This window comes from Vidua macroura, chromosome 8 (assembly GCF_024509145.1).
Source record: "Vidua macroura isolate BioBank_ID:100142 chromosome 8, ASM2450914v1, whole genome shotgun sequence".
NCBI lineage: Eukaryota > Metazoa > Chordata > Aves > Passeriformes > Viduidae > Vidua > Vidua macroura.
The window spans coordinates 21,007,904-21,034,505 of record NC_071578.1 but is presented as its reverse complement, the minus strand read 5'-3'; the positions used below and the strand labels follow the sequence as shown (position 1 = coordinate 21,034,505).

At 39.0% G+C, this 26,602-nt stretch overlaps 1 protein-coding gene and 1 long non-coding RNA gene across 2 annotated transcripts in view; one reads left to right on the top strand and one right to left on the bottom strand.

Annotated features, from left to right (window-relative positions):
* Positions 1–24,542, top strand: part of LOC128810527 (uncharacterized) — a 56,352-nt gene extending 31,810 nt beyond the window's left edge. Inside the window, exons 4-7 of the long non-coding RNA XR_008438057.1 lie at positions 2,402–2,525; positions 4,198–4,299; positions 20,273–20,379; positions 23,995–24,542. This is a non-coding gene — a long non-coding RNA (uncharacterized LOC128810527). The remainder of the gene's footprint in view (positions 1–2,401; positions 2,526–4,197; positions 4,300–20,272; positions 20,380–23,994) is intronic.
* Positions 17,746–26,169, bottom strand: PLAU (plasminogen activator, urokinase). Its single transcript, XM_053983456.1, has 11 exons — positions 26,142–26,169; positions 24,463–24,573; positions 23,832–23,883; positions 23,557–23,661; positions 22,855–23,020; positions 22,507–22,592; positions 22,203–22,392; positions 21,416–21,570; positions 20,346–20,486; positions 19,617–19,765; positions 17,746–18,797 (listed from the first exon to the last, which is right to left on the bottom strand). The coding sequence occupies exons 2-11, from the start codon at positions 24,520–24,522 to the stop codon at positions 18,603–18,605; spliced, it is 1,299 nt and encodes a 432-aa protein (XP_053839431.1). The 5' UTR covers positions 24,523–24,573; positions 26,142–26,169; the 3' UTR covers positions 17,746–18,602.
* Between the last annotated feature and the right edge of the window lie 433 nt (positions 26,170–26,602).

Sequence of the window (26,602 nt, the reverse complement as noted above, 5' to 3'; positions counted from 1 at the left end):
GAATTTGCCTGTTTTTTTCCAAAAATGACTAGAATATTTTTGCTGCATTCTTACTCAGTGATCTAAAATTATATCTTCATTGATTTGGCACTTACCAGCTTTCCCAAATAAGATATTACAGATCCTTAATGGATGTACTTTTGTGTCTTAGTAGCAGACTGGCTGCTGCTGTTTGCTTTCAAGGTAACCTTTCATGTTTGTTACATTTTTAGAATACTTTGACTGTGTGCCCAAAACCACCAAAGACATTCATCCTGCCCCATTCAACTGAAAAGGCTATTTCAGCCACTCTCATGAGCAAGTGAGGTTGTTGTAAGAGGAAGATTTGTCTAAATGGTTTTTTTCTCTCTAAACTGGTACTTATTTAATGCACACCAAAACCTGTGCCTTGATGTATGGAGGTGCCCTGCTAAACCTGGGCAATTTAGCTTGGCTGCTGGAAGCAGTGCAGTTGTATGCGTGTGTGTGTCTTCACGCTGGCTAAAATTCTCAGCTTTCTGTTCAGCCTGGTCATTCTGAATAGAGTGTCAGTCAAGTGAAATGCTGCCTAGCCAAAAAGAGGAAAGAAAATACATTATTCTTTCATATTTTCATATGTTGTCCTGGTAGATTCTGGTGATTAGGTATTGAGTCCTTCCAAGCTGGTTTTTCAATGAAGAAGAAATCGCTGATGTGGAAGTCTACTACATCCTCCTTGCTACCTACAAGCCTAGAAAATAAGCTTTTCTTCTAAGACTTAAAACTTGCTTCTACAGAAAAAATATTCTTTAAAGACGGTAGTATGGCTGGGTAATATGTAGACCTAGTTTGTGGAAATTAGTTCTTCAGTACAATTACTGGTTAATGTGAAAATTCTTAGAAATAGGCAGGAGATATTTAAAGATTGAATTATAGCCTACTGGTTGGCTACAGCTTGAAAAGTAGGGCTACAGACATGGTGTGTGAAAAAGCCCATTTAAAACCATGCTCTACCATATTTAGAATTGTGTAGGATGAAAATTCACAGTAAATATTCATAATCTATATTCAAATATTAGAGCAAGAATTTAGATTGTCCTGAACTCTTGTGTTGTTACAAAAGTATGGAAATTATTTTCCTGCTTTCATTGCAGAGGGAAAATAACACTAATTTTGGGAAGTTGAAAGATTCTGCAAGGCAGAATTAAATATGCTGGTCTAGTTCTGTGTTTTTTTCATTTTGGTCAGCATGTGAAAGTGAAATGCAAGCGTTAGAAATCTGAGCCACTCATATTTGTCTTCTATTTGCTTAGGCTTCCCTGTGGATGATCTTTAACATACACCACATCACAAATACAGTTATACAGGATTCAAATATGGTAATATTGTGTGCAAATCCCTCCTCTCCCCTTCCTCACCATCCTGTAAAATCATGGGCTTCTTTTGTGTGATCTGTGGGTCATTTTCACTTATTTCTTTGTGTTGTTTAAGGAAACACCTGAGTCATTATTTTACTTTTTCTCTCTAGCCATGAGGAATACAATTTTTCTTGTGAGTGAAAGCTTAAATCCTTTGACTCTGGGCTTTGAGCTAAACAACAATTACCATTACAAGTTCTCATAGCTTTTCTTATTCCACTTTGGATGAATGGTATTATTTCTAATTAAAGACATCGTTAAATACCAGTGGTAATTTACAGAAAGCCTATTTAGCTTGTTCTGCAGTACAGAATTCTTGTTGACTAGGCTGTTTGTTTTAAATCAAGTCTTATCTCTGGCCATGAAAGAGATGCTGAGGTGAAGGAAGACAGAACATTGCAGGTTCAAAATGGGGACCTAATTTTATTTTCTATACTTGACACACAAGCACCAGGTGACAAACACAGTTGATTTAATTGCTGTGCCATGATCTTTCCCAGTATGATAATAAGTATTTAGCAGTTTGGTGACACTTTTACAAAGTTATGTTAGGAAGGACTCTAAGGTTTCCTTTGTCAGGGTCAGGGATGCAGAAGCACCCTTTCACTTCTTTGTATACAGAGAATAGAAAAAAAAATACCACATCAGCTGCACATCATCTTCTGGCATCACCATTTGCCTTCCTGTCATCATGTAGGTTTGCATCATAGCTGTTTCCCAAAGCTGTCATTATCCTAAGTCCACTGAGATCAATGTCTGCTGAAGGAAAGTGAAGACAGCTTTCACACTCACAGCTTGCTTTGATTATTGGTATAAAGTCTTGTAGTCTCTACAAAAGAATAACCACTCATTACATCTAAATACCTCATTCCTTTTGGTTTATATATGCTTTATCTGTTGTGTTTTTTTTTTTTTTAATTTAAAAAATGTTACTTATGGCTAACCATGAATGTCAGAATGTCTTTATGTTAATATCTATCTTCACAACCAATATGTAATTTTTAATGCATTGACTGCCCTTACAGATTCCAAATGAAGACTCATCTCCTGCACATTTCCTTATTGTTGGAATTACCTGTTTTAGTGAGTTTTCTGTTTTCATACACCACTGAGCTTCATTTCCTTCTGAACATACAAGCAACCAGCCAGGTACAGAATACATGACATTGTAATATTGTTCACTTTGATTAGTAGTGAAGCTCTTGCAGAAAATTCAATCAAGGCATCAATTTTAGACTGTGATGATGATAATAAATTCCCTATTTAACAGAATTTATGCTTTCATGCTTTTTGGCATGACATTTTAATTAATCAGTATAAGTGCTAATGAAATAATGAAGTGGTTTGAACCATAGAAAATAATTGTCATCTGCAAAGTACTACATGAGAAACAATAGCAGGACTTACCAGATGGATGCATAAATTAATGTGGCTTCCCTGAGATTTCGGTTTTCAGCTTTTTTTGTTTTTCTGTTTGTGCTAGGAATGTGTCACAAAATGAAGTAACGTACAGCGTGAAAGTCCAGTGCAGAAAGTTAATGCTTAAGTTGTGTAATTACAGTCAGCAAAGGATGTGATTTATAAGTATAATTAGTTCTTACTGAATAGTCTTCCACTATGCCTTGAAATGGGAGTCTAGTTAAAATGGGAATACAGATGAGAACCTACACAAGGTGTAGCCCTTTGATTCAGTCATGGCTTTGGGAAACACAGGAGATGAGTTATGTAGCTTTTCATGATGTGCAGGGCTTCCAATCTCAGTCAGCCTCAGAAGCAAAGCTGGAGCCACAGGCATTCCTCCCTCAGTGTCTGAAAGTTGCAGTCAAGTTGGTGACTTGTTACCAGTCCCCACGAATCTGGGCAAAGTTGGCTGTTTGCTTCTGGGAGTTTCCACTTGAGTGCAAGCACTGTCTAATTACACATGAAGAGATTTGTTGAATTATATTCCCTTTGCTCACTCGGTCGATGCTCCGAGCAGGAATCTTTTATAGATATTGAGGCTGACTCATGGGTCTCCAGCTGATGAGGGATTGTGAGGGTTGTGCATCTGGTGTGCTCAAGGTCATGTCATGGGTTCATGTGTTTGTGGGAAAGCACAGAACTGCAAGCAGCTGCCCGGAAAATGTGCACTGCTGCCACGTCTGCTCCTTCTGAAACACCATGGGCAAGGCACAGCAGTGATCCCGAGGAGAATCCCAGCTCTGCAAATACATGGAACGCAGACAGAGGCAGAAGTGTGAAAATGCATAAGCTGAAGTCTGGTTGAGTGAGTCATCACTCAGAGCAATGAGACTTGTCAGGTCTAAGTGAGGAAAGGCCCAGAGGGGCTCTTCAGAGAAAGAACACTATTGCTACCACAGTTCAGTTCCTTGTCAGCCTCTTTCTTGCTAGAGCTGCAGCCTAGCCTTGAAACTATGACTTGCAAATATTTGTAAAAATGAACTACATAAGAAATTCATACTTGGGCATTTTGTTATATCTGAATCTTTTGACTGAGCATTGTCTTTGCAGGAGTTTGATTTTGCTGCAGTATATTTCTATTTCACAGCAAACTGGACTTTGGGGTAAAAATAAGTTGCCAGATTCTGCCTCTAGAATGAGTGCATCTTGAGGTAATGGCTGAATATTTGGGCTTGACCCTGAAGAACAATTTCAAGTCCTGCTGTTTTATTCATTGAGGCATAATCTGGACAAACAGGATTTGCAGAGGATTTTATTTTTTATTTCATGTGAGATTCTTCAGGATGTATTTTATATTTGGTAAAATAGTTGTTTGAAAAATGATGTGCAACATAAATACCATTTCTGAATTTGACTCCAGCTGAAGAAGACACATGCAGAGGAGATGGAAAAAAAAGCATGAGAAATCTGACCTTAACCTACTCTCTTGCTGGGTTCAGGCTTTTTACCTCAAGAGATACCCGTAAGTAATAGAATTTTTAAAACTCACATTTTTTAAACACTTAACTTAAAATCACCAGTGCATTTGAATAAACATGTTTAGCCATTTCTTTGCAACTTACAGCTGCCATGGTGTTTGGTTCCCCAACATTGCTGTTACAGCAATTGCTGGCTAATTTATTCTACACCTACCTGAGTCTTGTCAGTTCTGAGAAGTCAAGTAAGTCGACAGCTTAGTTTTTATTCCTTTCCTGTCACAGAGGCAGAGAAATAGCCCTGCTGCTGGGCTTGTTCAAAGATGAAATTGCTCTGGAGTCTCATTAATATAGTGAATCAATATGTTCTCCTGAACTGGCATGTTTTATGTACTTAGTCTCTCCTCCCTAGGAAGACACTATTATTTAGAAATCAAATCTATACAGCAAACTAAAATTAAGCAATTTCCCCCCTCTTTTTATATATTTTTCTAGCTAAAAAGTATTCTAAGTAGCATTCTAAATTATTCAAAACTCTCTAGTCTGTGGAATTTTCTATCTGATGGAAACAGCTGAAAAATAAAAACCACATGCTCCACTGGCTCTGCATACAAGAGTCTGCATTTTAATCCAGAGCTGCTGCATATGCTGTAGCATGTGCCTCTATCATTTGGTGTTGACATCTGCATTATGATGAGAGGAATTATTCAAAGCTAAATTGCTCTTCTGGGTGGTAGTGTGAAACAATGAAAATGAGATTGCTAGAGGAGAAAATATATGCAACAGTTTGTATAGTTAGGGAAGAAAATTGGATTCATTTGCTGAAGCACTGCTTTCCTCTTTAGCAGACTTTAACCCCTTTAAAACAGCTAAAATAAAGCTGTGAAATGTTTCATGACAAAATTCAAATACTTTTTCAACTGATATAGTTGTAATATTTATGGACCTAATCAGAAAATGTCCTATAAGTAGGAAATTTGTTTAGACACACATCTACACTTTGTTGGAACAGTGGGAATAATTTGCATCAAAAAGTAAAATACAACCAAAGAATTACCACCTTTCCTTTTATTAAGCTGTGAATGCACTGATTTTCCTTTTTTTTTGTTGTAAAATGAAAAGCCTTTCCTTCAGTGTGGATCTTTAGTGAACTGGGCCCATGCATTGTGAATATTCTGCCATATCCTGTATTGGTGAGCTTCATGGCACAAGCTCAGGATGTCCCTAAAATTTCTGTTCCTAAAATAATTTTCTTCCTTAGCTAACCCAGACAGTCTGACTAATCGATACTGAAATACAGTACAGAAGTAGTGATTGGTTTCTATCAGTTTGTGCTGGTCTATACCTCTTTTAGAAGTAGAGTCCCAACATTCTTCAGCTATTTAGAAGTCCTAATGAAACTTTTGAAAAGTCATCCTTGTCCTGTACACTCCAGAGAGGTTATGTATTCCTTCCTATACTTAAAAATTATCTACAATAGCCATAAATTAAAGAGTTTCTCTGTAAATTTTGGTCAGAATTCCAGGTTTGCCCATCCCATCTCGCAAAATAAGATGTTTAGAGCATACCATTGTTTTATAACTCCTCAGCAGAGCAAAATTTCCAGCCATTCTTGAAAGGTTTATGGCAAAGTGTAGCTCTATCCTAATTGCTGCCTCTGAATCCCCCTCCTTTTTCTTACATTGTCTGTCCAGTTATTTTACAAGGGACTTCAGTACGTCAGATCTGGGAGGTGACAGTGTTCCCATTTAATTTCTTTACTTCTTGAACTGTGTGCCAGACCAAACATTGGCATATGGACACATTTGAACTGGTTGCTAAATAAGCAATAGACACTTGCCTAACTCCTTGAGGGCTGTTTGCTTACCTGCCGTTTACTTCACTTATGTGTCTTCTAACTGGTTGCAGTAACATCTTTATGTACGATTACCAGAGCTCATAAAATCCCTTATTGACCACAGAGATAATTTTAAAGAAACAATAAAGAACTGGAAATTCAGATTTAAGACCTGGGACAAACTGAATAATGGTTTTAAAGCTGTCTTTACTTTTATTAATATTAGATTTGTTAATGTTTTGAGTCTTCATTTATACAAACAAAACCCCCTGAATTTAGTTGTTTCTTTTCCAGCAAGAATGATGGGTCTTATCAATGTACATTTTCAACAGAAGAAATAAAGTAATTGTTACAATTTTATGACTATTTGAGAAAGAATTATAATAAGTTATTGAGGGGGTGGAGGGAGAGGAGGGCTGAGCTGTAATAAAAAGAAAAGACAGTAAATAACCAGATTTTTTTAAGATCCTCTATTCATGCTGCGTAGCACCTTTTCTTCTAGTGCAATTTTGCAGCTTTCTTGCAAGGGGGAGCAGAAGGACAGGTGCTGATCTCTTCGCTCTGGCTGCCAGTGATGAGACCCAAGTCAGTGGTATGAAATTGTGTCAGGAGAGGTTTGGGTTTGGTATTAAGGACAGGTTCTTCACCCAGAGGGTGATTGGAACAACTCCCCAGGGCAGTGGTCAGAACACCAAACCTGCCAAAGTTCAAGAAGTGCTTAGACAACATTTTCGGGCACATGGTGTGATTGTTGATGCTGTTCTGTGCAGGGCCAGGAGTTGGACTTTTATGATCCTTGTAGGTCCCTTTCAACTCAAGATATTCTATGATTCTATGATTATAGTAAGAAAATCTGTTCTATATATATTTGCATGATATGCTGTGGGAGGGGTTCCTGCTCTCCCTTGGGAGGCAGCAACAGTCTAGAAAAGGTTGCCAGTCAACTGCTGCCCTCCATCCCAGCTCAGCTGTCCATCAATGTTTAGCATACACCCCAGTTCCAGAAAGTTCAGTTATTCTGTTATCCCCATTGGCTCCTGTTAGAATACCACTCCTCCTCTGTACCCCGATTAGTTCTCTGTATGTCACCCCACTCTGTTTCCTCCCCTTTACCTGTTACCCATTGGCTGTTTTGTACCCTAACCACTCCTACTCCTTTGCCCTTAATACCCAGCCCCGCCTTCCCTCGGGGCTCCCGGGACTGGTTCCCTTCCAGAGAGCTTGTGTCCCTCGTCTCCTCCTCCTGTTCCTGCGCCTCTCCTACAATAAAGCCTCTAGGAATGCAGCTACTCCAGAGCCCTCTCGTCCTTACGGTGGAGCTATCCGGGTTCCTGCCACATCCTCCCCGCGGACCGGTCATCCGAGGGTTTTCCCCTGGACTGGCTGGGCAGCCGGGTGAAGCCCGGAGGACTTTTAATTTAATACAATATGCCTTTTTATGTAAGGTGGACATACTTACCCAGTGAATAGAGAAATATTGCAACTGTTAAAACCTATTTTTAGAGATGGACAAGCACAGAAGCAGAAAGGGAACACACAAAAGTTAGAGTAGGTTTTATGGTGAAGAGACCAGGACTAGACTCCAAAGAGTGCAGGAAATGCTCCCCAAGCTCCTGAAGTGTCTGTAACTACTCTTAGACTGAACATCTGATGTTGAGATTTGAGAACTGGATGTTTCGTAGCCGAAGAGTGATGTATCTGCACTGTGTTCCAAAAGATCTAAAGAAGTTATCAGCTATGTTCATGCTTTGAAAGGCCCAATAAGCCTTGGTGTCAGAGAATTAAAAAATCAGGAGCTGTCCATGATGAAAGACACTGGTAGAAGAATTGACTTATGCAAGCCAATAAGAGTGTTTGCACTAAGGTGCACAATTCTGTGTTCATACATATGCTAGAAGATACCAGTTCTCTGGACCGTGTTCATCCCAGAGACACACGTTAAGTATCTGCCATTGCTGTGGCTTTAAGAACCTTCCTGCAGATGCTGGAAGGCTGCCACACAGAGTGCAGCCCAGGCAGTAACAGTAGGAGCTGCTTCATTAGACTCCCTTCTTCAGCAGGGCCTGGGAATGATGGATGCTTAATTCCCATTTTTGCATGAGAGAGATCTTTCCTGTGTAATGCAATCTTGAATTAGGTAGCATATGTTAATAGGTCACATGAATCTTGTTGAGGAAATTTATTACTTTACGGTTAGCATTAATTTATTTCATAACTGAATGCTCTAGAAAGACTTCTATGCTGAATTATCGTCACATTCTCAGGTAGAATTTATCCTTAAAAAAATAAGCTTATGCTTGGCATTTAAATCACCAATTTTTGCAAAATATATCAATTCTAGAAATAATTTTTTAAATCACTGAAGATTTTGACAATTATTTACCTCTTCCTTTAACTTCTGAATCAATACTGGTTGCCACAGCTTGGTCTCATTTGCTGTCAAAATGTAGTACATCATATACCTGTAGCAGAAATAACTCTAAAAGGAATGGAGGATTTAGCGTAGTTTTAGAACTTAAGTGATGCATAAAGAAGATCAATAGTAACCTAAAAACTGGGTAATTTTTTATGTGCTGTGCTCTTGTAATAGTCTAACAGAGTAAGTAACAAAGCTATTTAAATGTTACAAAACCTGTTTCTAATGAGGGTGAGTAATTTGTGAGAAATGCAGAATATCTCAGCATTCTGACTGATGTCATGTTTGTTTGCCATCTGCAGAATGAGACGAAATAAGTATTCACTTTTGTTAATTTGCTTCTTTAAGCAATACTGAATTCTTTTCATGTGTAAAGAAGAAAATAATCTTTAAAGTAATCTTTAATGGAATGGTGAATTAGGATTTTTTATATTGACCATATACCTTATATTTCTTAAAAATATGTTAATTCGATAATTTAGAGCCTGAAAAAGTTTCTTAATCTTACAATTATCCAGTCACGGATGCTTTACCGGTTTCTTGTTTCCAAGGTTCAGAATGATAGTATTTGGGTCATGGGCTTCCTAAAATTTGGTAACAAGTGGTAACACAAATCAGACAACTGTAGCAAAGGGGCATGCAGACTTATTTATTAAACACATTCAAGTGCTCTCTGGCTGGATGCTCTGTTAATCGTTGTGTTACACCTATTTTGATATTGTAATGCCATTTTTACTTTCAGAACGGGACAACTTCTTGAACAAATGGATAAGATTTGTCATTTTAGCTGTGCATTGATGCCTGAATAGATCACAATAATTAGTCAGTGTAAGATCAGTTGGGTTCCGAAAATGTTGATGCAGCTTCTGATGGCAGCATGTTTTCAGAAATCACTTGACCATACTTTGCTTCCCTGCCTGAATGTGTCAGATATGAAGACCATGAAAAGTAAATTGTAAACAAACTTTTGCCTACTATCTGAGTATGTTTTCATGGCCTTAAGAAGGCAGTTAAGGACTGAATAGAAACTTTGTGGGTGTTGTCTTGAAGTTAAAACTTGAAGTTAAAACGTCCAAAATCCAAGAGATTAAGCGAATTCAAAGCAAATTGCACTGTGTTGTTCTAATTTGGCAAAATACAGCAAAATATTTGTCTCTGTTTGTGTGTAGCAAGTGACTGGAGTCACTTGTGTGTAGAAACGGTCTGGAGAAGAGTCAGCATCTCTCAGGCCAGAGCAGCAAATTGGTTCCTACTGAGACATGGCCACACGGCCTGAAATTAGTATTCTTATAACGATATGGGAATTACTACTTTCATAAGCGGGAGTTACAGCCTCGGACCACTGCGGGTGCCCGGGATGTCCCTTGGGGAAGGCACCATCCCCTGTCCACGGCGTTTGTATGGCAACACACACGGCTGCCGCAGTCTGGGCCGCCTGGCTCTGTCTTCGCACGCCCCGCTGGCCGGGGGCTTCCTGCCTCTGCCATCCCGGCCCCGCCGTGCCCATCCCGCCGTGCCCATCCCACCGTGCCCATCCCGCCATCCCGGCCCCGCCGTGCCCATCCCGCCGTGCCCATCCCGCCGTGCCCATCCCGCCATCCCGGCCCCGCCGTGCCCATCCCGCCGTGCCCACCCCACCGTGCCCATCCCACTGTGCCCATCCCGCCGTGTCCATCCCGCGGTCCCGGCTCCGCCGCCGCGAGGCGCGGGCGCCCCCAGCGGAGCCGGCAGCGTGGAGGCAGCGGGAGATGCTCTCAAGCGGCAGCAGTTGGCGGGCACGTTTTAATGATCCAGAGCTTTAGAGCGGCTCAGGGAGGATCACTGTCAGCGCTCCCTCTCAACACAATTATAACTGCTACTCTTCTTAGGTAAGATTTAGTGTTGCCGCGTTTGCTTGTGTTTTGTGTGCCAGTTTATCTTTGGCTGTGCTATTTCAGTCGAGCTCATGCTTTGATGGAGGAAAATGGTTATGTGGTGAAGTACGCTTTTGCAGGTTCTTAAACACTTTTCCCGCTGTTTCCATGCCTTCCACGCCTTCCTGTGAACGTGACATGAAATAATTGCTTTTATTTTGTTTGGTTTGGTTTTTTTGTTGCGTTTTTGTTTGTTTGTTTGTTTTGTGTTTAGGTTTTTGTTTGTTTTATTTGTTTATTTATGTTTTGTTCACGAAGTAACTGTCTTTGTTGTGGCAAGGGGTTCTCATAAGGACAGCGTTCTGGCCATTCTGCTGCTGTAAAGGTGCTAGCATTACCTGAAGTCTAGATAGATCAGGAAAATGCAGGATTATAAATGTCAGTGAGGAATCACAGACTTGTCTGGAATGATCATAGATAGAAGTGATGAGTTATATACTTAAATGGCTGACTAACTACTGTTTGTCCTATACTTACCTTTTTATAAGTACTGAGGTGGAAGGGGGGCAAAGGTTGTGCTATAAATAAAACCACTTCACTGTGATTTACGTGCTCAAGGGATTGCCTGTGCATTGGCTGCGAGCGACAGCGTCTCTTTTTCCGAGGCTGCTCCCCCATCTAGCGGCAGGTCTGTACCTTGGCTGCCGGGACAGGGATGGAGATGCTCGCGCCTCACTGCCCACCTTAGGCACCTAACAAGTTGGAGTCTATCTAGACCAATCAATAAAAGACATACTTAATTTTTCTGCAGATTTTCATAAAACCTTTAATAGAGTTGGGTTTAAATCAGGGAAACTGCCTTGTCTGCTGGGAGCTTTGTAGGCGTGAGATTATTTCATGTAAAATGAGAGCTGAGGCTGGACCAAACACAGTACTAAATCTGGAGATAAGAATTCAATCACTTTTGTAGGTCATTCAGTATTATAGGTATGCCTGTCAGTGCTATATTTACCTTCCTCCTTTAAAACATTATTTTTCTAATAGCTCATAAGTCTCCAAATTGATTACCTGTATCTTTGAGCTAAAGACCTTTTGATTTATTTTCTGTAAAGCTTAATGTACAAACCCTGTCTTGATGTATCTTTTTTTCCATACCAAGATTCTGTTACTAAAAATACAACGCTAAAAGCTCTGTTTGCCAGTGGGTTTGTTATTAATAAAAATTAGCCATTGGCTCCTGTGCAGTGATACCAATAACATGGTTGGGTTACTGGTAACCTTCTATGAGGGAAAGCTCCTACAGAAATGCTCTTTGCCATTGGAAGAGCCTGGAGACTGTAATGTTAATGGTAGTGTCCAGGCAAGTTTAACAGATACCAGACAAAGAAAATCCAATAATTAGATAGCATCTAATCTTGATTGTCCCTATAGAAACTAGTATATACCAGTAGATACACCTATTTTCTCGTTCAGGTTGAATGCAGGAGCTCAGATGCTGGAGACTTGTGGAATTCTTTGGGATTAAGTCAGTAAAATACATTACATATATATAAAAACTTCAGCCCTTGACATGAATGTTTAGTAGGAAAAAGCATAGCAGAAAATCTCTGGTACTTGTGAAATTTGAACCTTGTTTCCACAGTCTTTGTAGCTGGGAAATTGTCCCATCAGGCAAAGACAATTAAGTTATTTAAACTAATGTAGTGAAAACTATAATATTTCATTGTACCTGTATACTTGTCTCATTATTTATACTGACACAAAGTCTGTCAGTGTAAGTGCCAGCACAGGTGTATATATAGCCTGGCTCTGGAGTCTGGAGTATTATCATTGAGATTCTGTATCTGGTTCCAGAGAGTTCTTTAAACATTGCTGTCTCCTGGCATTTTCAATATATTAATAATGCATATTTTTATTATTATTGCAGGTTTGTTGGTATAAAAGACTGCTGGCATAGATCACAGTCAGGTGACAAACTTTGTTTTTAAGCTTTGCAGTTCAAAGCACTCATAAACTTGGGAGGCTGAAATCCACTGTTTCTTTATCTTCTTCCACCACTTATCATCTTATATGTGTGACAGCTCTGTTGCCTCTGAACAGTCAATATTTTTCCTGGCCATATATACGATTGCTTTCATGCTTGACGAGGACATATGTGTATTTTATGTCTAGAATAGGACTGTAAAAATAAGACCTGTTCCAAATTTTTAAGAGTAAAGTTTGTGGCTGGTATAATTTTCCCTGTGAATGTTTTAAAATCCCTTTAATTTAGTTTTAAGGCTGAGTCAAGTTGACCATCAGAAAACATTTCTGTAGCCTGGTTTCAGCTACAGAATGTAAAAAAATTCTGATTTGTCTCTCCAGGTAATAAACACCAAATCTCTTGATGCTGTGTGTATTAAAACAAGCCCATTGTAAATAGAGGATACAGTTAATGTAAGACAGAGTGTTCTTAGAGGACAAAAGATTTAATATGTAAGATAAACCTAATTGCAGTTATTTTAGATGGAACTGGCTTGTTTTGGAAAAATATTTCTAATTTATCTGTGTATGTCTAATTTGAAATTAAATTAGGAATTGCTTGTTCTTTAAGAGGATACATAAAATGTGATGTCTTTAATAAAATACACTGATCCCAAATGCAAGGTGTCTAAGGAAAATAATTTCTGAGATAAATCAATTCAGTTTTGAATGGCAGCTATTTAAACCCCCTTGCTGTTCTGCAATGTTGGCTCAGGTACAGTCTAGCAAGTTCTAGAGCAAAATTTGACTGAGGTGGTCACAGGCAACAGTTTAAGGCAGTCCTTCATGTGGCTGGGGCTGCTGTTAACATAGCACGTAAGCATATTTAAAAATAAAAATATTATCCAACCACACAAATTTGCAATGTGTCAGACTTTGCAGGTGCATGTGAAGATGAAGGAGTTGGAACATTAGTGAAGATTTTTTTATCATGGGTGCTAACATGCTGTAGTAATGCCAAGTACATGCTGTGATCTTCATGGAACAGCTGCAATTTCAACAGCTGTAATGATGTTCTGGTTTATGTCACTTGGGCATGCATTGTTTTAACTTAGGCTAAAGTTTTGTGCCACAAGGCAAGAAAATTTAGGGAAGAATTTGTGGTAAGTAATTCTTAACTACTACTGTTGATGTTATGAATTTACTGCACTTGGAACATCCCAACTATGACTAGCAGAGATACTTTGGTTCATTTCTAATAAATGTGAAACTGCCTGTGGATGTGTAAATGTGTCCATCTGGTTTTCTGGAATTATACTGTCACCAAACAGGCACCAAATCCCAAAATGCATAAGTCTGTGACTAGCAAAGACTTGTGGTTGCCTGTAATTTTCATCTCTTTCTGTGATTGCCTCTTACAATAATACTGAGCTTTGGGAGATTTTATCACACACCCAGGGGCCTCTAGCTCAAAGCATGCTGAGGTAATTCATGTGTATGATGCCAAGTCATAGCATTACATACAAACCACTTTTCAGTTACTCAGTAGAAAAAATAACATTTCCACTATCCAGTGGGGGATAATAATTTTACTCTCTTGCCAGTTGCACATGTTATTCATTGACATTATTTTGTCCAGTGGGACATGGAAACAATTTGATTCTAGTCCTTTCTAGAATATTATTTTTTTAAGAGTCACTGAAAGGTTTGCTCAAAACTCTTTATAGTTATTAGTTTAGCATTAAGAGGTTTGCCTTTAATTGTTAATTCAGAAATCCAGATTATTTTCTTTCATAGGACCCATTTCTTAAAGCCACTTTTAAAAAGATGGGTAAATTGTGTAATATTATTTCTAAATTTCCCTGCAATGTCTGTATTTTCATGTAGTCATCTCAGTCACTGAGCATGTTCATTGATTTCATAATAAAGCAGGGAACCTGAGGTTAGATGATTTCTCAAAATACCTTTCAGTTGCACTGCAAGAATCCAAAACAACTATTTTATTTCTGTTTAATTTTTTCTTGAAAAATTCCAGAGGATGAGGCCCAACACCACTCAATTCCATTTATTTCATGCTTCACTACTCTTACCAGTAGAGTAATTTCATAATATTTCAGTTCAGTTTCCCTTCCTGCAAACAAGATTATTGCTTTTCACCCCATCTCCAGAAGATGCAGAGAACAGTTTATTCCCTTCTCTGCTTCAGCCTTTTCTCTTTTGAAGAAAATGTCCCTTGTAGATTTTGCTTTTCTGGAATGTTTTCAGTCTTTTCTCCTTGTCATGTTCCGGACCATAGATTACAGTTGTCTTCTCATCAAGAAGAATGACACTCAAAACACAGCTGAGTGTTTGCCTTGTTCTGAGGTTTACAACCTGTGCCCTTAAGTACATGTCAGTATGTTTACAGTTTTTTACTCAACACTGTTGACTTAAATCCAGCCTGTGGTCTGCAATGCTGTCTGGATCTCTTTTAGTACCAGTCATCACTCATCTACTTCTGTGCATTTGGTTATTCCTGTTTGTCTTCATTATCTTGTTCATTTTCAATGACTCTGGATTGCTGCATTCACTCTGGATTCTGTTTGGATGCTGGTATTCTCACAGCCCTTTCCAGCTTCAAAGATCATTAGTGTATCCTACCAGGCAGATGCTGCCTAAATCTGAATGAGTCAACTTGTTGGCTGTAGCTATGGAACTGCACACAGGAACTGAGCATACTGCTCATGTGGGTCTGCATGTGTTTTCATGCTTGACTTCTGGGTCTGCATCTCATTTTGCTGTTCATTAAGTACATAGTCCTTGTTCCTTCAAATGCATGTGTTTCCACTTCTCATAGTTCATTTCATTCACTTGCCAAAAGGTTAAACAGGACAACCCAAATTCTGATCAGATTGTCCACTTGTATATTGCATGAGATGTGATGGATTTAGAAGGGCTATGCCAAACTGAATTGGAACCCAGATTTTTTCTTCAATGAATATGTAGTTTCAAATATGTCACTTTTTTTTACTTCAGTTTAAGATGGAGATATCTGAAACCTGAAATTACAAGACTGATGGATGCAGAAAGACTTGATTTTCTTTTTATGGATAAATTCTGTACTCATTAGGCATAAAACAGGAGCTGTGGTTAGGTGTCAAAAGTTAGCCAAAGGCTTAGTGACCAAATAGTCATGTTGGGTTTTTAGTTCAGGTTTCAATATGCACAAGCAAAATACTCTCATGCATACAATTCCACATGGAAGTGGTGTAACAAATAGGTGATGATATGTTACGTTTCCTCATCCCTTTCTTTTTTTAAAAACAGATTTTATTTTTAAGTGCTTTGAGTCACATTTTAGTTTCACTTCCATGAAGAAAGCTTCAGCTATATAAGGTCAAGTGGTCTGTTCATTCAGGATGCATCACTTCCTTCTAAGAGCTGACAGGTTAAACAAGCTTCCTGTGTGCTCTGGACACATTGGATACTGCTTTTTCCTCTTTATTTGATGTGTTTCTTCTGTTGAAGGATTGAAGATAAGTAGGAACTTGAGATCATGTTAGTCATGCTTCTAAGGCTTCCGAGAGTATGATCTCTTCACTTGGGCTGATGCCCACCTCAGAGCTGTTTCTAAATACTTGTTGGACTCCTATTCTGTTCCTCTCTAGTGCCAGCAAATACCTGAAGGCAATGAACCAATGAACCATATCAACTAAGGGTAGCTTTATAATATCAATTTTTGTCATGTATGTTTGAACCCAGCAGATATCTAATTTAATCTTCCAAAACCGTTCTCTCTGGTCATGCTTTTGTCATTCTGCAGGTGTGTTTGCCAGCCTCTATGCATAGTTCGCTGGGCTGTTTCCATCTTCACCAGCACCTAAACCTGGATCAACCCCTGCTCACTCTCTGTAACATGGAAAGAGAATATTTCCTGTGGATTCTATTGCAGGAAGAGGAAGTTTTGCAAAACTATGCTCTCATCTTTGCCCTCTGTTTTTCTAGGCTCTGATGTAGCTGTGGGGCCAAAATTATGCAAAGAACATTGAAAGAGACTATATAAAATGGTATAGCAGCCAGAGCAGAGGTGTATGTATAGCGTATGTTTGTCTAAAAATTTAATTTTTGTTGGATTAACTTATCCAATATAAAGAACAAAAAAGATGCACACCCAAACAGCATCTAAAGGCTCTCTGCTTTCAAGATCCTATCTTTATTCATATTTTGCCTAGAGTTCCCTAGACTTCAGACTGAAGGAGTCCTAAATGCAAGTTTTATTTTTCACTCCTTTTTCATTCTTGCTTATATTCATAATGATGGAAATAAGTTGAAATTTAAATTATATCTCTGCATAGAAAAAGCATAGAGAAATTGATTATAAATATGCTGTTCATTGCAATTAAAATGATATGCAATGGCCATTAAGGTATTTATATTCTCCACCTGCTGAAGATTCACTGATTTAAGTATTTTGATAAGTATTAAAGTGGAATACTGAGTAAGAAATTTGTAGCATACCAAAAGACATGCTTAAAACCTAGTATATTTTATGTCTAAAACTGTATTGCCATTACTTATTTTGGGCATGGAGCATTCTCTGCCAGCACTGGTCAAGCCATCCTGGTAGTTGTAGTCAAAAGAAGCAGTGAAGAGGTGCTTTTCTTCTCACTGTCTCCAGTCTCCCATCTCTCACGTGAGATCTCTAACTCCAGAAACAATGCAATTGTAACCAACTCCCTGCACAAACTTGAATAAGGAGTCCACAAATTTGCCCCAGATAACTCTACCACACACAGTGGTAAACTCCACTTATAAATTTGCAGATCTCAACCACAAGTTGTATTGCCTAACAGTTTGCAATCCAGCAGTGTCAGTAATCATTTCGTGTTTCAGTAGTGCTTAGTGTCCCTGTCCACCACTGGGCTGTCAGGACATTAGTCACAGTACAGTCACACAATTGTCAACTCTCACTCCTGACAGCTCAGAGCCAGGCAGATCTGTGGGAAAAGGGAAGTGCTGTCCCACCCCTTTTATAGAAAGGGGACTGAAGTCTAAGGACACATGACAACAATAACAGCACTGCAAAGAGTGGAGATGTTCCCTAGTTCAGTCTTGAGTCTCAAGGACCAGACTTCATCAAGGTTCTTCTTCATATCATTCCTTCACCAGTGTGCAAGGTTGATGTACCCAGACCACATGAAGCTACAGCTGTAGCAGACTTTTCACAAACACCCATATGCTTTTTGGAAAAAGAGAATTTAGCTTATGCATATCAAATCCTTCACTAATCAGAAAGTTCAAATATTTATGTTTTACTAAGGAAAATTACAGTCACATTAGAACTTAATAATGACAATTATCTTTTGAGTCACTCTTCTATTTTCCAGAGAGGAGAAACAAACACATAAGAAGAAGTTTTTTTTAATGATATTTAACATCCATAATACAAACAATAAGTTAAACACAGTAAAAATAATTTAAATAAAACTTGAGGTTCCAGCCCTCAGACAAATAATTCAAATCTAAGAAACAATAAGTTTAAAAATAAACCCAGAATAAGTCTTGGAGATAAAAAAAATCACTTCCATATAATATCAGTTAAATGAATGGAAATAAAATTTCTGACTTTTGATGCCTGCAGCATTCAACAAATGCCAAGTCGTTAAATCTTCTCCAGGTACATGTAGAGAGGTTGCATAATCAGACTTTCCAGGGGACACAGACACCTTCACATGTGACCTGGAAGTCCAGCAAGCTTCTAATTTGCCTTCTGGCAGCACAGTTCTTAAGTGAAATACATTAAGAGTTTGTTATGCTGACTCAGCTACTACTTTTTTTTTTTTTCCCAACGTTTTGATGCCAAGTCTGATCACTCTCTCAGTACTGGTCTTAACAAACTATGTTTGTAGGACTTGAGACTTAGTACTATTCAGTACAATGAGGGGAGATTTTAGACTCAGGTCAGTTATAAAATGAATATTTGAGTTAAGCAAGTTGAAACTGTATCAATATTTCCAGACCAAATGCTGGTTCATAAATGAAGTAGACAGCTAAGTTGCTATGCATAGTATCATGCATGGGAATACTCATTTAAATGTTAAATATTTTAGCTTCCCACTGAGTGGTTTCCAGGTAAGATAATATATCAACCCTCTCTCTGCCTCATGCCTCAGGAACACTGATGCGAGTGACTGACCAGACAAGCATTCAAAATGAAAGCCTCTTATGACATTCAGGTCTTCATTGTCCTGGTGTCAGTATAGGCAAAATTTTGTTCATTTCAGTCCAGCTGTCAAAAATAGGTCACTTTGGTTCAGGAAGAAAACGACTCTTGGCAGCTAGCCCATTCATGCTGGAGTCAATCCAGTTAAGGTATTGAGTAACTCTGGTGTAAACACCAGGCTTGTTTTCCTTTGCACAGCCATCTCCCCAGCTGACAATCCCATAAACCATCATCCTGCCATTGTGCTCACAGACCATGGGGCCACCGGAATCTCCCTGACAACAGAAAGAGAACATCTTAGGTCATTTTCTGCAGGTGGAGCCTAGAATTAAGCAAGCTAGTAAAGACCTATGAGCTAAAGCTTTGATCTTTGAGAACATTGCTTCAATGGAACAGAAGGTTTGGCATCTGCTGTGACTTGAACAGTCTCTAAAGCTGAGGAGGCCTCTAGTTCCCCCTTATCAGGATACCAAGAGAATAGTTGCCTTGGAAAACAATCCTCCATCCCCATCCTAAGTTTATAAGCACTGATACTAGACTAGTGATACAAGGTCAAGGCTAACATGCCCTATTCTTCATCACAGAATTGTCTCCCTGTCCATAAGGTAGTTTTACACTTGAGGATGCTTGTTCTTTTCAGTGGCTCCTATGGTCACTCTGCCCAGTAAGGTGCAGGGAAATAAATCTAGTTTTGAGGAACCTGGAGGAGCTCAGCGTCCCCTGTATTCTACCCTTGCAAAGCTACAGTTAATGTGCAAGCTGAGATTAGAACAGTTGCTAATATAGCTCTGATGGATATCTATCAGCTATTGCTTGAATAGATTGAAAATAAGGCCTTGAGAAAAAACAGTAGCTAAGATACTGCACTTCCTGCACCTTCAAAGAAAGGCCTGGAGGGGGTAAAACCTAACTCTGGGTTCCAACTTTATTCCAGCTATTTGGCCACACAACAGGTCAACTCCACTTAACGTAGTAATTTCTAATTACATTAGAGACTCTTCTGACTAGTAGAATTACAAGATGCTGCCAACTGATCTGTATAGTAGTGTACATGCATTTGAAATTATTTAGAAAATAAACCAAACCAATTTTACCTTGCAGGCATCAATCTGCCATGCGGGATCCCCAGCACAGACCATGTTGTCAGTAACTCTAATATTGTCATAGTATTCATATTTGCATTTTCTCTGTGATATTAAGTTCACAGTGGCTGACATCAGTCTTTGAGCATAGAAGATGTCATCTGTAAAAAAAAAAAAAAAAAAAGTATTATTTTCACCCTCCAAGAAACAAAAAGAAGTAAGAAACCCCCATAAAACAATTTCTGCACTTAAATTAGCATAACTATTCCAATTTTTCATTGAGGTTCTTACTTCCACCTTATGCAGTATTAGTTTACTTTTACTGTTCATAAATAAGTTTCAAAGAGAAAAACAAATGATCCAAATTCAAAATATAAAGTTTAGTTTTTAAAGGGAAAGAGTTTAATAATTTTTGATGGAAATTCTGGACAAATGCAATCCTTTGCTAATTCTTCCACACAGCTTTAATTTTTTTCTGCTTCTCATCACATCAGGAACGGTAAAAACTGTGGTTTACATCTTGCATTACTCTGTATGGTTGATGAGAGAGAGAAGCATCAAATAGGAAATGCCATAGACAACTAGAGAAGCTGATAGCAAAGGTCATCTTCAAGAGATGCATATGGAATGCATACAATAGAAAGGAATCCTTTTTTAATACTTCACAGATCATGGTGTAAAAATCATCACATTCCCACCATTGTGTAAGACCAACTTCGGGAAGAGAAGTAATTTACTTACAAAAATCTTGTTTTCCATAGCCAGCTATTTCACAGTGAGTATTCTCTTTTAAGTAAAGGTTCCTCTCTGGCAAGCAGACTGTTCTGACATACTTGGATTCTACTGCACACTGTCCAGAAGTTGTCTTTATCCTTATCAAAGCTATGAACCAAGTCAGAAAAGATACAGTTAGATTTGTAAAGCAAATTTTTCCCCTCTAGTTCTGACAATAGCAGTACTTGGTACAGTTAATTGGAATGGTTACAATTATATTTAGTTCTGGTTACACAAGGCTCCCCTCATTGCTTTTGGATTGAGTCATTACTTAATAACAACAAACATTCATTTCCCAACACTAAAATTGACAAATGTTCCAACTTGAACTTGCTTCCTCAAAGGATAGGGGCTGATAGCTCAGGCAATGATAATCTGCAAGAGTATCTTTGGATGTTTTAAAAGATCAACTTTCTGACTGGCTGCAGAGGGTGATACCCCACTATCCTGAATGGCTTACAAAGATATTCTTGGATTTTCTTTACTTTAGCAGCAGCAGGAATCTGGAAGCAGTGGTAGAATTCTAAATGTCAAGTGCAAGAGTGACAAGTCTGTTCTGTTCAAGTTGCAAAAACCCATCTCTGACATGGTTGCTTAAGGACTAGGCTTGTGAAACCCAGACTTTCATAAAAGTCTGAATTAATTCAGGATAACCTTCAGCTAATGAGGTGGCTGATATGGCATTCCCATGCTATATGATGAAACCTACTGTGCATGCATTTTTTCATCTTTTACTATACATACAGTCTGATCTTTCGACACATAATAAAATGGCAGAAATGCAATGCTGCCACCAGTGCTTATGGAAAAGCCATGTCTTCCACAGGTCCAGAGACTGTCTGCCAGGTAATGCATCTGATATGTACCACAACCAAAACTTATACAAGTGCAAAAACTGTCAGAACAGGCCTAGTTTTCAGGCTGTTCCTGTTCCCCTTCTTCCCATCTCTGGTTCTGGTTTTTTAGATGTATGCCACAATTATGCAGCCTTCACCTATCCCCAGTGTTTTAAAGGCTTTTATCAAGACAACACTTACCAATATCATTCTCATTGCCACCTGTGTCATCTGTGAAGTCAGGGTGAGAGATGATCTCATCAACCATGAATACTTGTTCTTTATCATCAGTAACATTCAGTATGGACTTGCCAAGGAAGACTTTGTAGACAGATTTGTTTATTGGTCTTCTTGACCTGAGTGAGAGTAGGGAGATTGATGAAGACTACTGATTTCTGAGAGTAAGGTCAACAGCTGATATCCAGTCTCAGTTCTGTTTCATATTTATTTTAGTGCTGATAAGAAAAAGTAAATTTCAGTCCGCTTTGAAAGTTGATCCAATATTCTGAAGAAAAGCATCCTAATTTTCCATTTGAAGGGATTAAGATAAATATTCAGACATTTTGACACATGCCTAACAGGTTGCTACTAATGAAAGGCGTTGGCCTTAAGAATCCCCTGCAGGATGCCAAAAGGATCAGCTTTCCATGGAAAAGTCAACAACAAACAGCCATAGATGTATTACACAGCTCATCATCATCAGTACAATTACTAGGTTTGGGGAAGGGCTGAGGTAAAAATGAAATCCTGGCACCAGTATACACTGAATTGTTTAAATTGCATCCCACCCAACTGTCCACATCTTGCTTGTTTATTCTGCTAGATGTGGGCTCCCAGAGGCTTAATGTTTCTTTTGCTGCTCTTGTTTCGTTCAGTCAAAGGAACATTCTTACTGTGGTGCATTCCAAAGGGTTGCTCAGGGAGCATCACACCAAAAAATCAGTTGAAGAAAGTGTCAAATAAGAAGCCCATGGAATTGGAAACTTACGGAGTGTGGAAACAGTGTGCTGCTGTGAGCACCCAGCACGGGTCGATGAGGCTGCCACCGCACAGGAAGTGCTCCATGCCCCTTATGGTTTGGAAGATGCCAGCTATCCAAGGCTGAGACTCAACCTCTGCCTGCCTTCCACCAACAATCTTGAAGTTCTTGCTGATGCTCCTTTGACCACACGTAGGCCCTGTGAAAAGAAAAATTTTGTTCAGGTGTTCTTACAAATAAACTCCAAACTTGTGCTATTAAAACTTAAAAAACCAAACAAAACCCCAATTGTGTTGAAACTAATATTACTTACCACACTTCTCTATGTTGCAAGGTGTTTCTTGAATGGCAGATCCCCTTTTGGTGTAACACCAAGGTCTGCTCCTTCCATTTGGGTTTCTAAAAGATAAAAAGAGTTCTTTTCATAAAGACAGTTTTAAAAAGTCATCGTATTTTAAAATTCCAAGTGGTCTGGAAAAAAACAAAATATTTTGTTGCAAGATATGCCAGGGAAAATAATCTTTCAGAAACTCACATTCCAAATATTTTTAGTCAATAATTCAGCTCTGTAATGTTATATTTTAAAAACATGTTTCTCAGTGAAGCATCTCTGGGGCTGTGATAATGGAAGTTATCACAAGAAGAGTGATGTTTTTCTTACCTGCAGTAGCTGTGTTTGCCCAGCCCAAGCTGCAAAGCATTCTCTGAGTAAGCATGGTAATAACCCCTCCTGATTAGTGAGGGCAAGTTCCATGGCAGACATTTATCTTCTGTTGCCATCCCTCTGTAGTCCTTCCCATTTTCAGTATAGCATGTGCTGTCAGTGTCTGAGAAAATAAATATTTTATTAGCAGCATGCTCTTGTTTATAATTGTTCTGGGACAGACGTGGACAAATCCTTCTAGTGTGGAAAAAAGTTCTTGCATTACACTCAAAAACAGGTGCAAAATCCAGACTGACTAGATACTGTTATTAAATTTGCTCTGTATGGATTCTGAGCATCGAGTATCTTACACTTCAATGCATGCATATTAATTCTTTAACAGTTTAAGTGAAATTCACAACCTAATAAGTTGTTCTGCTTCTGACCACCCACAAACTAGTTCATTTTTTCCACCCCAAACTAAAAGTAAGGTTGAGGTAAGCAACCTTAGTGAGGAGGCAGGGACAAAAATTAGAGATCCTGATTTTGCACCAACATTTACTTGCTTCTCCTCATTTAGTCTGTTAGCATAAACTGTTAAAGGCTATCCAGTCATGTTTCTGGGTAATGTTTTCATTTGGCATTTCATATTAATTCTTTGACTATCTTTTAGACCTTTCCAATCAATTTAGTTAGCATTAAGGAAGACAGATACTCTACCTAGTTCACAGTGAATCCCAGTGTATCCATCTGGACATATGCAACGACCAATTCCACTAAAGAGGTAATAGGTAATGCATGTTCCTCCATTCAAACAAAGGCATTCTGTAAGTAAAAGACATCACTAATTATAGGCAAAACATTTGAATGCAGAGGTGAAATGTAATTGAAAATTAAGTTTTAGGGTGTTTCAGTATCATTAAGGGTCTTTCTTCTTGTATAAGTACAGGATAAGAGGTTCCTTTTAGGTTCAAATAGAACAGGCAGATGCTTACCCTTGTGTTCTGATCTGCGTTTATATAGCTTGTAGTATTTCCAGCTATAAATCTACAGGAAAAAAAAAAAAAAAAAGGATTTTTAAGGAGGCAGTTCCTTTTATGTGGTTTGATCATCTTTTCCCTACTGCATACCTTCAACAGTTTAATTTTTTGCATGTAGCTACCTGCTGAATCTGCTCTGTGGAATCTGGATATGAATGAGAAGTGGAGCTCTAATTAAGCAAAGCAGAATGAGGAAGGAAAACTAATCCCATGTCGTGCAAACAAAAACCACCAAAAAACCCCAGGATCAGAAAAGCCCCACTGAGCTGTGCCACTGCATCAGGTCAACATTGCAATTATTTATGCTGTAAGAACATAAGCAGTTCTTAATCGTCACTGTCCCTAAAACAGGGAAGGAAACTTCACCCTCTCCACCAAGCAGTGCAGCAAAGATGCAACATCCATCAATTGCCCCTATCATTTTGGTGACCTTGGTACTTCACATTTGTGCCATAGAATGAAAGCCAGAAAGTTTATTCAACAATGGATTCTTGTTATGTCCTTCAAGGTTTTCCCTCTGCTTTGCAGGCTGGCTATGCCTTTCTCCATGAAATAAGATTAGGCTTTTGATATACTTAAAACTTACAGACTCTAGTCCTGTGACAAGTGCACCCAAGGTTACTGTGAGGAAGATGAGTAACTTCATGTTGTTAGTTAACTTCTCCCTTTGTTCTTCTTCTATCTGTATTATTTGATTCTGAAAATAAAAGAGGAATTTCGTGTCATGCTGTAGCCTGCAGTATCAGCTTTCTTGCTTCTGTTGTCTTCAGCTGGTTTCAGAATAAATTACAACACAACTGATGAAGAATTAAGCTCTTACTTGCAGCAGGATATCTGCTTATTATTTCCATATATTAAATTAGAGGTTATACTTTGAAGCTTTTTTTGTACAGGCAGCAATACAACCAGATCTTTTTTTAAGAGTGTAATTGAAGCAGGGAAAGAGAAATTGGAAAAAATCCATACTCCATTTTTGCAGAATGGACTAAAAGTTCAAAATTGGCAGATATATTTAGCTGCTACCCAACTGTTTGTACCGATTTACCTGACCATCGTTACCTTCAACAAAAGCGCTGAGCATGTGGCTTCAGGGTACGAAAGAGAAAGCTCCGTTTTTCAGTACCTCTGTAGTTATCAGCTGCATATTGATGCTCAGCACTTAGGTAAACCTGGCCACCTCACCAAATGCCTCTGACCAATGCCAGCTCTTAAGAGTCTGCTGGTGATGTTACCTCACTTATTTTCAGTATTAGAGGTTTACAACATATTCTGTCTTGATTTCTTATATGCAGCTGGATCTTGTAGCCAAGCATGTACAGCAATCTTTCCAATGGCAAATAATTATCTTGTAATAACAACAGGGGTACAATAAAGTCCCATATGTCTTTTTCTCTTTTTAAATTGCAATGCAAGTCATCGGAGTATTTTTTAAAGCATTCTCACTTTTAGAAAACTGTAAAACTTGATTTTTAAAAGATTCCATGGGACTCTCAGCTATATTTACATTAGCAGAAAAAGCAATGCAGTAGAAGAGGATGTACAGAACTGAGCTGGTGCTAGAGACCTGCTCCACACTGTACCTGCTTCAGATTTCTACACTGGACTAATTCCAGTTTGGTCCTGCAGGCTGAATGCCTGCTGATACGTGGATTGCACCTTCTAGTTTTACTTTATTTGGAAGAAATAGAGTGCAAGTACTTGATAGCTCATTATTGAACACTCCTAACACACATTAAGTTCACACACACAGTGGTGCAGACCAAAACATAGGATATAAAGAAGATCACTAGATTCATTTGGAAAATAGACACTACACAAATGAAAACGCTAATGCAGATGCAACCTTTGCTGGTAAGCAGGTGTCATAATGTAAGAAAGCAAATCATGCCTCAGGTACTTGGCTGTGCATGCTTTTCAGATTCAGATGAAATTTCAGCAGATATACTTCCCTTAAACATTATTATGACAATTATTTTTAGCATATTTGGCAGCAATGAAAGTAATTTACTCTTTGCTACTATAGATACTTTCTCTGGCCCAGCCTCCACACCACAAACAGCAGTACTGCTGATTCCTTTAAAAATTCTGACATATTGTGGCAACTAGAACTGACCTTCCCCACAGCTGCGATACTGCATCGCAGTAGCTTTTTTTTCTTTTTTTAATTTCAGTGTAATTTTAAGAGCAATCGCTTCACCCCGATCGATTTAGACGCGGCGCTGGTGCCTTTAGCTGCCGACTGGGTGTCAAAGGCACGGCACTTACCGGCGGCGGTGCGGCAGTGCCGAGGTCGCGGAGCTGCAGCGGCTGCCGGGGCGCAGCGCGGCGCGGGCTCTATAAAGGCCGGGCCGGGGCGGGGCGGCTCCGCACCGCCCCTCGGCGCTCCACCGCGCTGCAAACAGAGCCGCGGCGTGACTCAAGGAGGAAATTCTTTATGCTGCTTGTTAGTTTCGGGGAAGGGGAGTACGGTCAGGGCGAGTACACAGCTTTGTACGGGGTAAGGTTTCTGGAAGGGGCTCCTTGGCTTCCCCGCGGCAGTCAGCAATTCCTTAGGGACATTTATAAAAGCAAAAGAGAAATGTGAGTGAGAGCTATGAAAGGAATGACTAGAAACATGCCTGGAGACATGACAGAATGATAACAGTGATAACATGTATGTATATATACATTAGCAATAAACATAGAACGACTATGAAACATGCCTGGAGATACAAGCAAATGTGATG